This window comes from Lissotriton vulgaris, chromosome 10 (genome assembly GCF_964263255.1).
Source record: "Lissotriton vulgaris chromosome 10, aLisVul1.2, whole genome shotgun sequence".
Lineage (NCBI taxonomy): Eukaryota > Metazoa > Chordata > Amphibia > Caudata > Salamandridae > Lissotriton > Lissotriton vulgaris.
Genome location: NC_141698.1, coordinates 422,029,989 through 422,046,187, shown reverse-complemented (window position 1 = coordinate 422,046,187; position 16,199 = coordinate 422,029,989). Strand labels below are relative to the sequence as shown.

The following is a 16,199-nucleotide window of genomic DNA, read 5'->3' as shown; positions in this document are numbered from 1 at the left end:
CGAGCATCCCCTACGCAAACCCCCTAGACCCCCGATCTCCATCATCACCATCCCTACCGAACCTATAAAAAAAGACTCTCCCCAGACCAACTGCATGCTCATAAATTGCAGATCTGCCACCAAACACTCTACAGAGCTAGCATAGACCATCCTCAACCACAACTTAGACATAGCATTCATAACTGAGACCTGGCTAAACGACTCCTCCACACCTATCCTAGATATGCTGGTCCCACCAGGCTATTCCATCATCAATAAAGATAGGAAGGACCAAAAAAAAGCCGGAGGGGTGGCAATTATCCACAACAACAACCTTTTAGTGGTCGAATTCGACGCCTTCAATTACAACTCCTTCGAATGCCTTACAACCAACATCAAAACCACTGACAACAATTTACTGCAATGCCACCTACTATATCATCCCCCAGGCAACAACGCCATGTTCACAGAACAACTTTCAAACCTGATCGCCAACTGCTCCCTCAAAGAGTCCAACACCCTCATTCTAGGGGATCTTAATCTACATTGGAACAATGAGAACAATGCCACAATAAAATCTCTAAACGAACTTCTTCACTCGAACAACCTCTCCCAACACTGCGCAAAAGTGACCCACAACAAAGGGGCAAACCTGAACGCCATCATCGCCCGGTATGATGCAATCTCTATTGAACACATCCTCCCGGTAGATTGGTCAGACCACCACCTTATCCTATTCCACCTCACACAACAGCTCCAGTCTCATCCCCCCATCGCAGCCCCCCCCAAATGGTCCAGGAATCTATCACAAATCAACTCAACGGAACTAGAAGAAAGAATAGCCTCCTCCCTGCCAATATCCACAGAAGGCCTCTCAACTACTGAACTCATCTCACACTACACCATTACCACGTCCGCCATCCTAGACCAACTGGCACCCCTAAAACAAAAAAAACCTAGGAACATCCCATCGAGAACCTGGTTTAACAAGGACATCAACTAGGAAAGAAGACTCCTCAGAGCCACAGAACGACACTGGAGAAAGAACCCCTCCTCTAGCCGGCGCGAGGAACTCAGAGCAATTAGAAGAAGGTACAAGAATCATATCAACAGCGAAAAAACAAACTTCTTCTGCAATGCGCTAGACAAGGCAAAAAACAGGCCAAGAGAACTCTTTGACATCATCAAAAAACAAACTTCCAAGCCATCCAAGGTCCATGCCCAACCCTCCAAAACCCTATGTGACAACTTTGTCTCTTTCTTCAATGAAAAAATAGCCAAGATCGAACTATCGCTACACATCAGCCCAACCCCGATTGCCAACATCGACCTAACAGCAACAGATACCACTTCTAGAGACCCCACCTCTATCGCCTGGTCCTCCTTCGATCTCGTCCATGAAGCCGGGATCCTCAATTTAATCTCATCCTCCAAACCCTCATCTCACAACCTTGATCCCTTCCCCGCCCAAATGGCTAAAGACCTCAAACTCACCCTTGCTCCTCTCTGGTGTGGAATCATCAACAGCTCCCTAAAAAACTGGCATCATCCCGGATTGCCTCAAAGTTGGCCAGGTTCCTCCCCTCCTGAAGAAACCAGGTCTAGACTCCAATGACCTAAACAACTTCAGACCAGTCTCAAGTCTACCCTTCCTAGCTAAAATCCTAGAAAAATGCGTATTATGCCAACTCAACAACCAGCTCGACAACATCAATCTTCTTGACCACAACTAATCAGGTTTCAGAAAAGGCTATAGCACCGAAACCGCAATCCTGAACATAGTAGATGACATCCGCAACTCCCTTGACTATGATCAGTGCTGCCTACTCATCCTCCTAGACCTGTCAGCAGCTTTCGACACGGTTGACCACAAGCTCCTCATCAAGGCCCTCAAAGAATGAGTAGGTGCGGACGATGTGGTCCTGCAATGGTTCGACTCCTTCTTTCAGAACCGCTTCCAAAGAGTCAATATAAAATCCTTCACATCCGACCCTCTCCCCGTGACCAGAGGGGTCCCCCAAGGATCCGTTCTTTCCCCTCAACTATTAAACTTATATATGGTACCCCTTACCATCATATTGAAGAAAGCCAACATCCCTTTCCATCTCTACGCAGACGACACACAGATCTACATAGAAACCACCTCCTCTAACGACATTCTAAGACTCAACACACTCTAAAAGAAATCCAAGACTGACTAGGGACGAATCACCTCAAACTCAATCAAGGAAAAACCGAGATCCTCCTCATCTCCAACAAGGACGATAACCCTCAAATCACCGAATGGGTGAAAGCTATTGACGCTCTCAAAGGAAATCTCACCCTGACTAACTCAGTAAAATCACTTGGAATCACCCTTGATCACAAACTATCAATGATGAGCCACATCAAGAACTCCGCAAGGAGCACCTTCCTCAATCTGAAGCTCCTCAACAAAATCAAACCACACATCCCGCAGAGGGATCTCCAACAAGCCACCCAAGCACTGGTGCTGTCCAGACTGGACTATGGGATCGCAACCCTATCTGGCACAGCCCTATCCCACCTAGCGCCACTGAAAACCACCCTCAATGCAGCAGCCAGAATGGTCTCAGGTGCAAGGAAATTCGACCACATATCCCGCACTCAAAGATTGAAAATGGCTCCCAGTGGAAATGCGCGCCAACTTCAGAACGGCCTGTCTTACACACAAAGCCCTACACACAGGGAAACCGGAATACCTAGCCTCCAAGTTCAAGAAAGCGGGTCAATTCAGAAATCTCAGAAGTTCAAACTCCCTACTACTCATCCCCCTGAAAACCCGGAAACAAAAAACCGCTAGCCGCTCTTTTGCTGGCAACGCCCCAAAAATTTGGAACTGTATCCCAGTGGACATCAGAACTACCCCTTCCTTTCCCGAATTCAAGAGCTGTCTAAAAATCCTCTACCTCAACCGTGCATTCCCGAACTCTACCTCAACAGCTCACCCTGGAACTCTGACAACCTCAAAGACACTACCTCAAAGCCGCCCCTCAGGCGGCAGACAACTCTGCTAATCTTTGAACTTGTATGAATCTTGCTTATTTTTGCTGTATTGCTTCGCACCTGTTTCCTCCAGACCGACTGTAAAGCGCTCCGATACCCTAGGGTCTGGCCAGCGCTATAGAAAACTCCATAAAAAAAAAAAAAAAAAATCAAAACATTCACCCCCAGTCAAGAGATCTGGGTTAAACCCATCGTTACAGCTGCCTATTTTTTTATGTGCGGAGTCTCCTCCACGAGTGCGGAGACTCAGCAGTCCTAAACATACTACCCGTAAACTTCCTTTGTGAATTTCAAAACATCATAAACTTACTCAAAAGTGTATGTTCGCCTTTGTGAATCTGGCCCCATGGGCCTTAATTATGAGGCTTTGTGTCACTTTTACGCCGCTGGTGCGTCAATTTTTGTGACGCACCAGTGGTATAAAAAAATGCGCCATATTTGGGCACATTTATAAAGTGACACATCTAGGTAGATGCGTCACTTTGTAAACCCCAAAAGACACACAATTGATGGACAGAATGCAGAACAAATCAAAATATTCACCCCCCAGTCAAGAGATCTGGGTTAAATCCATCGTTCTTTTGTTCCCAATGCCACCCTAGATTAGAGCTGGCCATATGCAAATCAGTCTTGACCCTGTGCCTCATGGGAACAGTCCAGCCCGAACTGCCAAGCCAGGTCCTCCCTGGACTGGAAACAAGCATCCTAGGAACGGTTTTGAGGCTTCACCCCTCTTCAGCCAGGATAGCTTGATTCCAGTGGCACAGTGAGCCCAGGACCCACGTCTGGGCATACCTATCGCACTTAGAGCAAGAAAGCAAAAGACATAAAATTGATGGACGAAATGCAGAACAAATCAAAACATTCACCCTTAGTCCAGAGATCTGGGTTAAATTCATCATTCTTTTGCTCACCATGCCACCCCAATTTAGACCTGGCCATATGCATATCAGTTTTGACCCTGTGCCATATGGGAACAGTCCAGCCCGAACTGCCAAGCCAGGGTCTCCCTGGACCGGAAACACGCATCCTAGGACCGGTTTCGGGGTTTTACCCCTTTTCAGCCAGGATAGCCTGATTCCAGTGGCCCAGGGAACCCAGGACCCACGTCTGGGCATACCTGGCGCTCTTAGGGCGAGAAATCAAAAGACACACAATTTATGGCAGTTCGGTCTGGACTGTTCCCATGGGGCACAGGGTCAAGACTGATTTGCATATGGCTTGGGGCCAAACTAGGGTGGCGTAGTGGGAAAAAGAACGATGGATGTAACCCAGATCTTTTGACTGGGGGAGAATGTTTGCATTGTCAGCATTCTGTCTATCATTTGTTTGCTGTAACAATTTTCGCCCTAAGTGGTATGGGTATGCCCAGACATGGGTCCCTTGCTCACTGTGCCACTGGATTCTAGGTAGCCTGGCTGAAGAAGGGTGACATACCCTGAAACTGATCTCAGGATGCTTGGTTCCGGTCCTGGGAGAACCTGACCTGGCAGTTCGGTCTGGACTGTTCTCATGGGGCACAGGGTCAAGACTGATTTGCAAATGGCTGGGTCCAAACTAGGGTTTCATAGTGGGCAAAAGAACAATAGATTTAACCCAGATCTTTTGACTGGGGGATAATGTTTGCATTGTCAGCATTCTGTTCATCATTTGTTTGCTGTAACACTTTGTAAACCCCTGCGCCACATTATACCTGCACCAGGTATAATGTATGCATGGGGGCAAGAAAGGGTCGTAAAGCCAGGTACAATGTATGCAGGGGGGCATACCTTGGCAAGAAAGGGTCATAGAAGTGATGCAGGAAAATCTAGGAGATTTCCTGTGCTACGTCTAGGATACAAATGCGTCAATATCTTACGCCTGCCTCATGGCAGGCGTAAGACTGACGCAGGCACATTTAACATGGGACTTGCCTATGTGTAATGGCCCATTGCTGGAGTTGAGTCACTTTTGTGACACACTCCAGGAATGTGTCATTTTTGCACCTACAGATACATCAGAAATACTGACGTATCTGTATCTCCTTGAAACATGATGTGTCATAATGTAAATATGGCGCATCATAGATGTCACAAGGAGGGCGCAATGAAAAGTGAGGCATCGCTGTTTTCGTGCAGTGATGCATCAATTTTCATAAATGAGGCCCCATGTTTCTATCCCTGGACTTTGACTTAATAAATCAACGCATTCTAAGAGTGGTAGTTTGATTCTTTCCGTTGAGTCAATTTGACTCCCAAACTTGAAAGAGAAGCTAAGAACTGATTACATAGTAGTTGATGTACCTGTTCAAACCTGACAACTCTAAGCTGAGAGGATCATAGTCTTTGAGAGAGGACATTATATGGTTATATATTAGGGATCTTTCCAAAGAGGGTAAGGTTTTGATTTCAACGGAAATGTTTCATTAACCAGTGGAAGGTATTTCTCAAAGCAGAGGCCATGGATGCAACACTCACCCCTTCTCTATTTCAAATTGGATTTTCCCTTAAAAGGGCTAAACATTAAGCCTGCAGCAACTTTACATTAATCTATCCAGTGGATGCTATTGAAAAGGGCTAAAGATTAAACCAGATGAATTTAGCATTCCTTCCATATCTCCATCCATCTCTCTGCGTGTTCCCCCACTCGCTGTTCATGGGTGCCTGAATATATGTTGTCTGTGATGGAATGTGTGTGGCATGTGTATGGAAGTGATATCTCTGTGCTGTGTGTGTGTACAGGAACCTCTGTGGTCCTGGGTACCTTTCTTTCACTTGGTATGATTTCTTGAATATCTTATGGCCATTCTGGTGTGAGTGATTGGGTACTTGTATGGTATTAGCCTGTGCAAAGGAATCTGCACGCCTGTATGAAGAGTTGTAGCTAGGTGTATGTGCTTGCTTGTCCTTGCTTGTGGGGCAACCAAATGGATCCAAGAGACTGCGACGCTACTCGTCCTGCCCTGGGTTTTCCATTTAAATACATCTTCAAACATTAGTCAGAAATGTTAATGTGAAGGAAATTATTACTATATTAGACCAGTACTGGAAGCATGCAGTATATTTTCTAGGAAATGTCAGAGCATGTAGCTGTGCCAAATCTGGCAGAGTAGCGTTCCGACATTTTCAAAACATGGGGATGGTCTGTATTTACCACGTGCTAAACGTAGCTGCCTAGCGCCAATTTAGGCCCCCTACACTATAATGCAAGGGCGCCTGCGTTGTAGGGAATGATTGTTTATGTGCTGGAAGGTGTACCTTCCTGCACATAACCAATCCCTATTGGTTATTTGTTACTTCTATTTCTGCTGCATTCTGTAGCACACATAGAAGTAGAAAATCAGCATTATTTAATGATTGTTTATGTGCAGTAAGAGACACCTTCCTGCACATAAACAATCATTCATGACATTTTGCGCTTTTGATGTGTGCTGCAAAATGCAGCACACGTAGAAAAAGTAAAAACGAAGAGAAATAAAAGCATTTCTCCTTGTGCGCCATTATAATGCCTGCTCTTGCATTGCGTTAGTGTTTTGCGCTGCCATAGATTTACACCTCCTTGTACATCTGGGGAAGTGTCAAAAAGCAATGGGTGTTGCTGTGGAATGCACACACTAACACCCATTGCACGCCCCTTTGCCTCAGAGGACTGCGGCGAAAAGAGGCATATTTACAAGGTGGCGTTAGGCCACATTCAGTGGATCCATGACTCCTTGTTAATATTGAAAATGGTGCTACACCACCGGAGCGTCAAATAAAGTGATGCTTTGGTGGCTTGATGCCCCGGTGGCTATAAGGGCTTGTAAATATGTCCCGTGCTGTTCTGATGACACAAAGCCATCTAGTCACCCTATCTGTATGTGCATAGATGCATGCAGGTGTGTTATCTGTCTTTTCGTCTGTTCATCACTCTGTGAAAAAGAACCTATTGGCGTGTTCTGAGGGTGTCTCTGTCTGTTGGTCTGTGTATATGGATATCTGTACTTGGGTAGGTCTACGTGTGCTTAGAACCCTGCTGGTATGTTCTGTCTGCATGTGTACAACAAGCAAATGAGCAAAAGAGTATAAGCATCTAGGGGCAGATTTACAAGCCCCTTGCAACACTTTTGCACTGCTGTTGCATCACTTTTGTGCAACATGACTCCAGCAATGCGTGACCTTTGCCCCAACAGATGCATGACGCATCTGTCAATCCTTGCGCCATGGTGCACGGCCTTGTAAATGCGACGCATCCATGGTGGCGCAAGTTTTTTTTTGCGTGACGCAAGTAAACAGAAGCATCTCTGCTATGATGCAGAGATGCGTCACTTTTTTGTAAATCTGCCCCCTAGTGTCTGTAAAATGTGAATGAGAGTTTAACCTTTGGGCCCGGATGGATTTCCCCCTCCGTGCGGGCGAATTCCACTTGTGCGCAAATCAGACAGTCCCCGGCCGTTCGATGCACACGCCTACCGTGATGTCGGATGGCTCGGGACCGTCCGACGCATGCAAGGGGTTAAAAGACCAAAGCTACGAAGCTTGTTGACCAAAAGTCCTTCTATGTATTTACATTATGTATGAATTTTTGAGAAAAGCAGTAGTATAGTGAGACAATAAAACGCTGTCTTAAAGGCCGGACTAATGAATAAACGTACAGCCTCCCTGCACTGCTGTGGTGAACAGAATTGAGCCAATCACGCCAGAGCTTGATGCACACATGTTTAGGTGTCCGTTTCTCACTGTGCTTCTCTGTTTCAGGTGCTGGCTGGGGTGCTGCTGTATTCCCTTCTGCGTTGATTCCTGCAAGGATGTGGACCACTTTTGCCCAAACTGCAACTATCATATTTACAAATACAAACGGATGTAACACAGACTTGTTTGTGTGCCACAAAAATCGAATCCGTGCCTTTGAATTTACAAAAAAATGCCCCAATGCATAGCATCTTACATGTTTAAATCTAGGACTCAATGATTATGCTTTCAGATTTTTTGATACAAGTTGACAAAAGTTGTACATATTTTTTAAATCAGGGTTACTTGCCTAACCCTTGCAGTCAGAATTTGCATGGTGTAGAAAAAGTTCCTTGCTTTTGCACACCATGATGTGATCGTTTGTGGGCCTCTACAAGCGAAATAATTGTACTCTGTTTGAATATTTGTAATTTACGATTTCCTATTCTTCGTCAAGGAAATTAACTGTGAGCTTACACTCTGGTCTCCCCAGATACAAAATGCTGTACAGCGGAATACATCAATGAAGAATGCATAGAAAGCAAACATTTCATGTTTATAAAGTGTCAGATGCAAAAAAGAAATTATTGAATTGCCGATTTTAATAATTTAAATACATCTAATGATGAAAAGTTTACTCTAGAAGTCGTATTTCTTTCTCTACACTTTTATTTCTAAATTGTTCATGTTAATATCATGTAGCAATTTTAATCACAATTTGAGTTGGTTGACAGTCACACCTATTTATGTGGTAGGTCGACACACAGCCGTATGGCCCCTGCAGGGCACCTCTTGTAGAACAAATGGAATTGAAAATGCAGGTAGTTGAAACCTAAGGTAATGCTGGAGAGATCCTACATTGTGATGATATCCCACCCTCCAGAACTTTTACACTGCATATCCTTAAATGCCAGCCTGATTTTGATTAGATCAATATGCAAGAATCTGCTAATTGATAAGCTCCAGCTTAAGACCTTTTTGGGCATTTCAGTCCCTCATTCCCTGGAACCCTAAGGATCTACCTCTCTATCTTTGCCCCTTGAAAGATCCCTGGTTGATCAGATATGAGGTCTCGGAAGGATAGAAAGCTGAGTGGGCTTGAACACATTAAACACAAAACTTGCAGATCACTCCATACTTTACTGTCGAGCCTTCAACTCACTGTGGTCTTGTCTTCTTCCAATGCCTATGCCAGAGGACGCATAAATATTGAGCGGATGTTTGAGAGGAAGCATCCTTCAGAAGCTCAACAGCACCTTTCATTATGGTGATTTCACTGACTCAATCTATACTTGTTGGCTCCACTCAAGGGGGTAGGAGCGGGTCCATCTTGAGGCAGTTGTTGTAGGATAAGCGTGTCAGTAATGCTGTTTGATCTACTGTCCTTTGCCGCATGGAGGTTAGAGCAGCTTCTGATTCGATTGCACGGATAAGAGGAGCACCCAAGTAATATTTTATGGGCACGAAACCCAATTAATGCTCGGGTATAGGGTAGGTACGCTCCATGTTGCATTGTAGCTAACCTATCACCTCTGTTCATGGTTCAAGGAAGTAAGGAATTTTGGAGATTGCGCTAAGCAGCTTGCACCTGTGGATGTGTTGTGTTGGTTTAAGGAGGAGGAGATGGACAAAGGCGTGTGGCAGGGGTGCAGGAACGATTCCCTTTGAGAGGGACCCATTTTCCATGCTTATGATATTGACTGCAAGAGTTGAAGCAATGCTTCTTGCATGAAGCTAAGCATCACTCCCCTGGCTTTAGTTTTACGAAATGACGGTCAGCAACCCTTCCGAATGGTGCAAACGTTTATCAGCTATTTTCATTTCTAAATCATATATGCAGACATGTATCTCTCCTTTTTGAAGCTGCTCTTGACCTTAATGGCGGTGGTGCTGCTGCGATGGGCGAAAAGAGCCCAACATACATGTCCAACCATACACTGACCATAAAGCCAAAGAAGCAGCGCACTGGTGGTGTTGCAAGTGAGGTTGGTTTACACAGGCGGCTGGAACACGCTATACAGAATGCGTTTCAGCGTAAGCCTTTGATTTATATATATATATATATATATATATATATATATATATATATATATATATATATATATATATATATATATATATATATATATATATATATATATAAATGTCAACAGTTTCATTAAATACGAAGTATTAAAAATCAATTGCAAAGCAGCCCTGGCTCGAGAACTAGCTCCCAAAGTAGATTCATGAGACACAGGTGCATAGAGCACCTTTTTAATGTCAGTTAAATTTCACACCCCAAAAATATTTGAAGGGAAACCAAGGATTTCAAACTAAACTTACTTGCAGCTCCAGAGAAACTTGGAATGAGAAGGGACTACTTCAGAAATGTACAGACTTCATCATTGTCCTTCCTTACACAAGAAACTTCAATTCACAGGTAGGTACAGACGACCTATCCACAACATCTCTCACCTGCTGGGGCTCATGATCGACGTGAGTTGTGATGGTTGTTGATGTGTCTGCGTTGTTTGATTTACCTCCAGGCAAACAAATGTTATTTTGATGCAAGCAAAGCCAGACCATATGTGTTAATAGAGAAACATCCTTATAAAAAGCGACCAAATAACAGGTAGCGAAGGTCAAACCAAGATAATGGAAGAGTGTGGTGGTAGTAAGACGAGCAACCAAAAAGCCATGCTTACCACCTGTTAAAGATGGCTCCCTTCTTTATGTTCAAGTTGAAGTCCCTTTTTTTATAGTTGCCCGACACAAGACCCCCATGAGGAAAACACTGGATGGTATGTCAGTTCATGGTGGTGGTGGTGGTGTTGGCGACTCGCTTCCATCACTTGAAAGAGAAGGCATGGTGCCTTTGCATTGATCAAACCTCACTGCATCACCAAATTCTTCCCCAGCTTGAAAGGAAAAAAGTCACCCTTGTTATTCAGGAGAATCACCTATCTTTAATGAAGAAGTACCAGCCACATATTTTCTAATTTATAAGATAAGACTGGAATTCTAAACATATATTTTCCATAACTTACCAAACCACTTTTTTCTTGAGGATTGAATCTGGAACTCCAGTTAGCCTCGAAACACAATTTATCTATATGTGCACTTCTCTGAGTAACAGTGCCTTAATCCCCATGATCCAGTGACTAAAGACATCAATGCAGGATCCTTAGGGAAACACACATCTGTCAAATCACTTAGAGAAATCCAGACCAGTGTCAGGTAGGCCTAGATCAAACAGTGTAGGACTTAAATCATATTTGTCTTTATTTGGGTGGGTGTCAGTAGCAGTGCCAGTTCCTGCATTTCTTACTTTGCACTTTCTCCAGGAATTACTCTCATATTCACGACAAAATAGTCATATCTCCCCAGAGAAGTGTCAATTGGGGGTTTCCAACGCTAGGCACCTCAAACCTGTTATCCTTTTAGGATTTCCCAAATTTCAGCAGCTATGTCAATTATTTCCAGTTAAGTTCAGTGCACATACATTTGTTCGATGCAAATTCATGCAGAATGTTCCTGTGAATACAAGTTGCACACCACTCATTTACAGTTTGGGATCCATTTGTGCGAAGTCTGACCCTGAGAAACATACTCTTTCTTCATTTTATGTAATATCCAGCATGGTATTCAATGCACTGTTTACTTCTAAACATTTTAGAAATCATTGTTGAGCACACCTCTCGATTTAACTCAATTTCATTTTCTTTAAATAATTATTTACTGGAGCTTCATTCTGCAGATCCTCAACAGAGGTCCACGAAGACATTGAACACTGTACATGGCACCAATCCTGAAGCATACATATCAGTAATTATATTAGGGATGGAGCAGGGTGGCGCGAATGGGAAGGGGAATAGAGAAAGGTACTGTTTCATATAGGAATAACTGCAACGTACCTACTCTTCTCGAGTCTAGCAACATGGCCAGCATTACAGTCATTAGTCATTTTGTCTTGTTATCTGTGTCTACTACCAATTATATTTAATTTCATATTTATGTTCTATGTGTTTCCAGGACCCTTTCAAACGTTAAAAATTAAGCAAATTACTATCTCAGCTGAAAATTATAACTGATCCTGTATGCACATATTTGCACTGAGTGGGTGTGAGCATGCAGGCAGGGACCTACTTTAGGGAAAAACAGAACTCCGGTCCCCATCATGGGTCCAATAAAGGGCTGAAACATGTCGACCCAGCTAAAACACAAGGCGCATAATAAAGTCTTACACGCTCTATTCTTTATTTTAATCTTCCCCTCACCACCCATCTAATAAAGTGTAAATCTGCCCAGGGAAGTTTTATACCTTATCTTGATTCCTTGCCCAATTTTTCCCTGCACATACCCTCAAAACAAAACAAGGGCCCGCCATTGGGCGTTTTTTTGGGTGAGCGCAGGATGACCGTCGATGAAGCATGACACCCAGGGGGTGTGTGAGGCCCTGCCATATACTTTTATGAATACCCTCTAGGTCCTGCCTAGAGAAGTTGGGATAATAAATGACCCATACATGGGTACTTTCTCACTTACAGGATAACCCGCTCTCACACTTGAGAGCCTGAAGAAGGGATATGTTTTCTATTTGTCTTACTGGTATTTTATAGGGATAGTGCACACATGTATCCTTGTGAGGCCTCTCTCCTCCCCCGCCCTCACTTGGAAAGGGCAGTGTGAGCAGAATTACAGTCAGACAGGCCCAACCTGCCATACACAGTATTGAATCATTCAAGCAATCATGGAGACGTCATTATCTTCCCCCAGCCGAGCAGCGTACCATGGAGGGTCTGTGGTACAAACTGTGATAGCAAGTGCACGTCTCTCTGTGGGGGTGGAGAAGGGTGGATGGCCCCTAGAGGAGACTGCATACAAAATATTTAAGCTTCTAGGATCAGAGCAAATGTATCCTACTGACCCTCAGAATAAGTCTCCCATGAATCCCCACTCCGCCTCCATCTTCCAGCTAAGGGCCAGAGGCCAGCCCCAGTTGAAGGTCACATGGTGCAATCAATAATGAGAGGTTATTGTTTTCCCAGTGCATTGTTCATAGCTAGTCTATTTATTTCATTCACAAGACTATTTACTTCTTTCACAACAATAAAAAAGACTTCACGCACTTGAAATAGGCCCAGGGGGAAATGGACAGTGAGCTCACCTACTGCACCGGAGAGTAGCTATCAATATGTGCAGCAGATGCAATGGCACCAGGGCCCATAGTTGTGTTGGCACTAGATGTTGTTACTACCCAATCAGATTCGGGGGGGGGGATTTCATTGTTAGGCCCATGTCCCCTTACTATGCCACTGTCATTACAAAGACTATAGTTCCCTATTCTGTACCTGGGGTTCCTTTAAAAACGAGCCTGTCCTTTGACCTTGTTTTTGTGTCCAGTCATGGAACTTCTCGGTGACTTGCAATATCCTTAAACTCACTGTAGAGCTTACATTATATAACATATTAAGCATAGTGTAAGTTGCTGCTGATTGCTGCCATGTTGAATCATCACAGATAGCTTTTACGGCTGATAAATCCAAAATATGTTTCTATGATCCGGCCAATGCTGTCAATAAATTCCTATAACAGTGGCACAAACTTGTCCATGTGATATTACCAGAGAGCAAAGAAGAAAAGAGAACATGAGATAATCAGATTCGTTCCTATTTCAGTATAGCTTACATTTCAAAACATAAAGACAACCTATGCCCCAGAAGCACGTATTAAACCATATCCACCATCGTAAGTGAAAAATACAGCAAGACTCCAAGCAAGATATTGTATCTTCTTAATTTATTAGACATATTTACCAGTATCTTAAACAATGTTATATATGATAACAGAAACTGAGGACGGAGTAACCTTATTGAGTCGCAGTCGCGTCCCGTGCAGGTAAGAGTGGTGCGACCGGGGGGGAGGGGGGGGGGGGCAGGATGGATTTTGACGAAGATGAGGGAATATTCATTATTTATTTAATTTATCTTCATTATCGTCCTTCGAAATCCCACCCCCCCCCCCCCCCCGTTGGGGGGGGGGGGGGGGGATGGGGCATGAGGAATCGTTTCAAAGTTGAATAACCATCGCAGCCAGTTGTAAAGGTTACAGGATACTCAGAGGTTTTTCAGAGTGAGAAAGCCAAGACGCCTGGTCAGGGTCACCCTGCGGATTCAAGCGAGCACGGAGAACCATTGGGTTTGCGAGGTGCGCTTGCAATCTCTGTAGTTTGGTTGTCAATGGAATCCACTGATAACGGATAGTCATTCAGCAGAGGAGAGCGACACAGTGCAGTGCTATGAAGTTCCAGGAAAGTCTGGACTTTGATTCACCAAAATGCCAGGGATAGAAGAAGTGACATCAGACACCCTTTGATCTCCATTGGCTCCCCAACAGTTGCTGATTAGCCCCTGAGGGACCAGGATAAGGCAATAGGGGAACCACATATTGTAAACAGGATTCCTAGGGTTCTGTTTACTTTCTGGCTCTGTGATGGCCTCCTTGACTTTTCAGACAAGGCATAGCCAGGCCATGCCAGAGGTATCAAAGGACAACACAGAAATAACAGGTATTTTCCCTAATTGATGTCCATGCTGGGGTGGTTATGAGTGCTTGAAACTTCCCGCCTTTACCTTAACTCGATTCCCATAGCTGAACTGCTATGGGCAGAGTCACATAGCAGCAGAGTCTATTACATTTATGATTGCATCAGCTGTGACTCACAGCACACGCTCCGCAGGGGTGATTGGCGACCCTTGGACATGCGCAGGGCACTCAGAAATTGTTGATAGAAAAAATAGTTTGCCATGCAGCAGGCTACTGGGAAGTGAGTGGCGTGCCTGTTTCTCCCAGACCCTACTGGCACAACCTGAAAGATTGAGCCACCTTTGAAACATAATTGGGGGGGTGGTCCGATCCACCCCATATATCCCTCCCCCTCCACCCCCACACACACAACCGAAGATACTCCACTATCTGTTTTCCATCTCCGCATCTGAATTAATACCAACAGCGGGCATTTGTGCCAACCTGATCGTGACTGGGACATTAACCACCGCCAAATGTGGATTTTTATTGGATGCTCTAAAATGTCAATTTATGACGCTCAATCTCCCCTGAACTGTCCATTTGTTTACAAACAATGAATGGCCCTGTTTGCAAATCTACTCTGCATGGGACTCTGAAGGCAATTGTAAGTGACCAACACATTTGGATGTACAAATGATACGAACCCCAATTTTGCAAAACAATTTTCCTGCGAGTGTATTTATACAGCATCTATATCAATAAATTACAGATTTAATAGTAATTCAGTTAAAAATATAGCCACAACAGTCATTTTTAACTCGTAAGCAAAAATGGGTTTCTTTTAATAATGTTGCATTCTTTAGTGAATTGCTTTTTACATTTTTGCCAAGACTTTGTTCGCCATCCTTTATCGACGTCATTGATGTTACAATACCTTAAATACCTGAAAAAACGACAAAAATGCTAATTAGGGTTTGCCACACTTATTAAAACCTTTAGTATTCAGTTTTTAGATATTGCTAGAAACATTAAAATATTTAAAAATGATATGGTAAAATTAGGAAATATAGTGATAGGAAATAAAGTAATAGCCATGTGGCAAGGTGGGGCAACACCACAACATATGCCTTACCTAACCTTTCCCATTTTAAACGTAATTCAAACATTTCCAATAAATATTCTGTTGGTGCTTGAAATGGAGAGGTGATTTGCCTACAAATGTGCTAGTCTCAGAGATTTTCCAAACCAACTAGAGCAACTCAGGGAGTTAAGTACTTGCTGTTAATATCTTTGTGATTTGCAGACAAGATTGAATCCAGGCATGTCTATCTCAGCTTTTCATCATTCGGAGCTTGCTAACTTGAGCAGCATTAAATCCAGTAGTAACAACCCTGTTATTTACAATGCTTATAGATGGCAAAGCAGTGGTACCAAGCAGGGCGGTACGGGGCCTGCAAACCAACCCTGGCAATTACGTCGTACTGGCGGGGTAGGGGGTGGGAGGCTTGGTCCTGGTGGAAAACACTGCTGCTGAGGGGGTTCCTGGTGGGAAACACTGCTGCTGCATTTTTGTTACACACCGACCCCCACCATTCCAAAACCTGCCACCACCCTTCCGGCCGGTGCCTGTTACCAAGGGGTATATACAACTCATTATTGCTGTTGTCTTGATTGAGCTATTCTACAATTTGTGTGTTGGCGATGGAGAGCGGAACCAATATGCTATTGATGTGTTGTGGTGATTGAACTTGTCGACATTTGGTTCATCAAATATGAAGGTGTACATAAAGAACCAGGGCCCGTATTTATAAACTCAATTTTGTGGCCAAACCCGGAGAAGTGTTGAGGTGGGCTTTACTATCCAGCGCAAATCAGGATTCGCACTGGAAAGAATCCCAAAGAAACGCAAAGGTGTGCTATGCACTTCTTTCTTTGTATCAAGGGGCATGGAATGCCACCATCCAAGTGTTGGCTTCTTTTTTCTATCTACTAAGAATG

General features: G+C 43.9%; 2 protein-coding genes across 2 annotated transcripts in view; one reads left to right on the top strand and one right to left on the bottom strand.

Moving 5' to 3' along the window:
* The window catches only part of LOC147685343 (LITAF domain-containing protein-like), a 334,366-nt gene extending 326,038 nt beyond the window's left edge, over window positions 1-8,328 (top strand). The window contains exon 6 of the mRNA XM_086941274.1: window positions 7,719-8,328. Within this exon, the coding sequence (XP_086797400.1) occupies window positions 7,719-7,827 (109 nt within the window). The 3' untranslated portion in view covers window positions 7,828-8,328. The remainder of the gene's footprint in view (window positions 1-7,718) is intronic.
* A 6,328-nt stretch (window positions 8,329-14,656) lies between these two features.
* The window catches only part of LOC147685342 (uncharacterized), an 873,295-nt gene continuing 871,752 nt past the window's right edge, over window positions 14,657-16,199 (bottom strand). The window contains exon 12 of the mRNA XM_086939626.1: window positions 14,657-15,144. The gene's annotated coding sequence lies outside the window, so the exon portion shown is untranslated. The remainder of the gene's footprint in view (window positions 15,145-16,199) is intronic.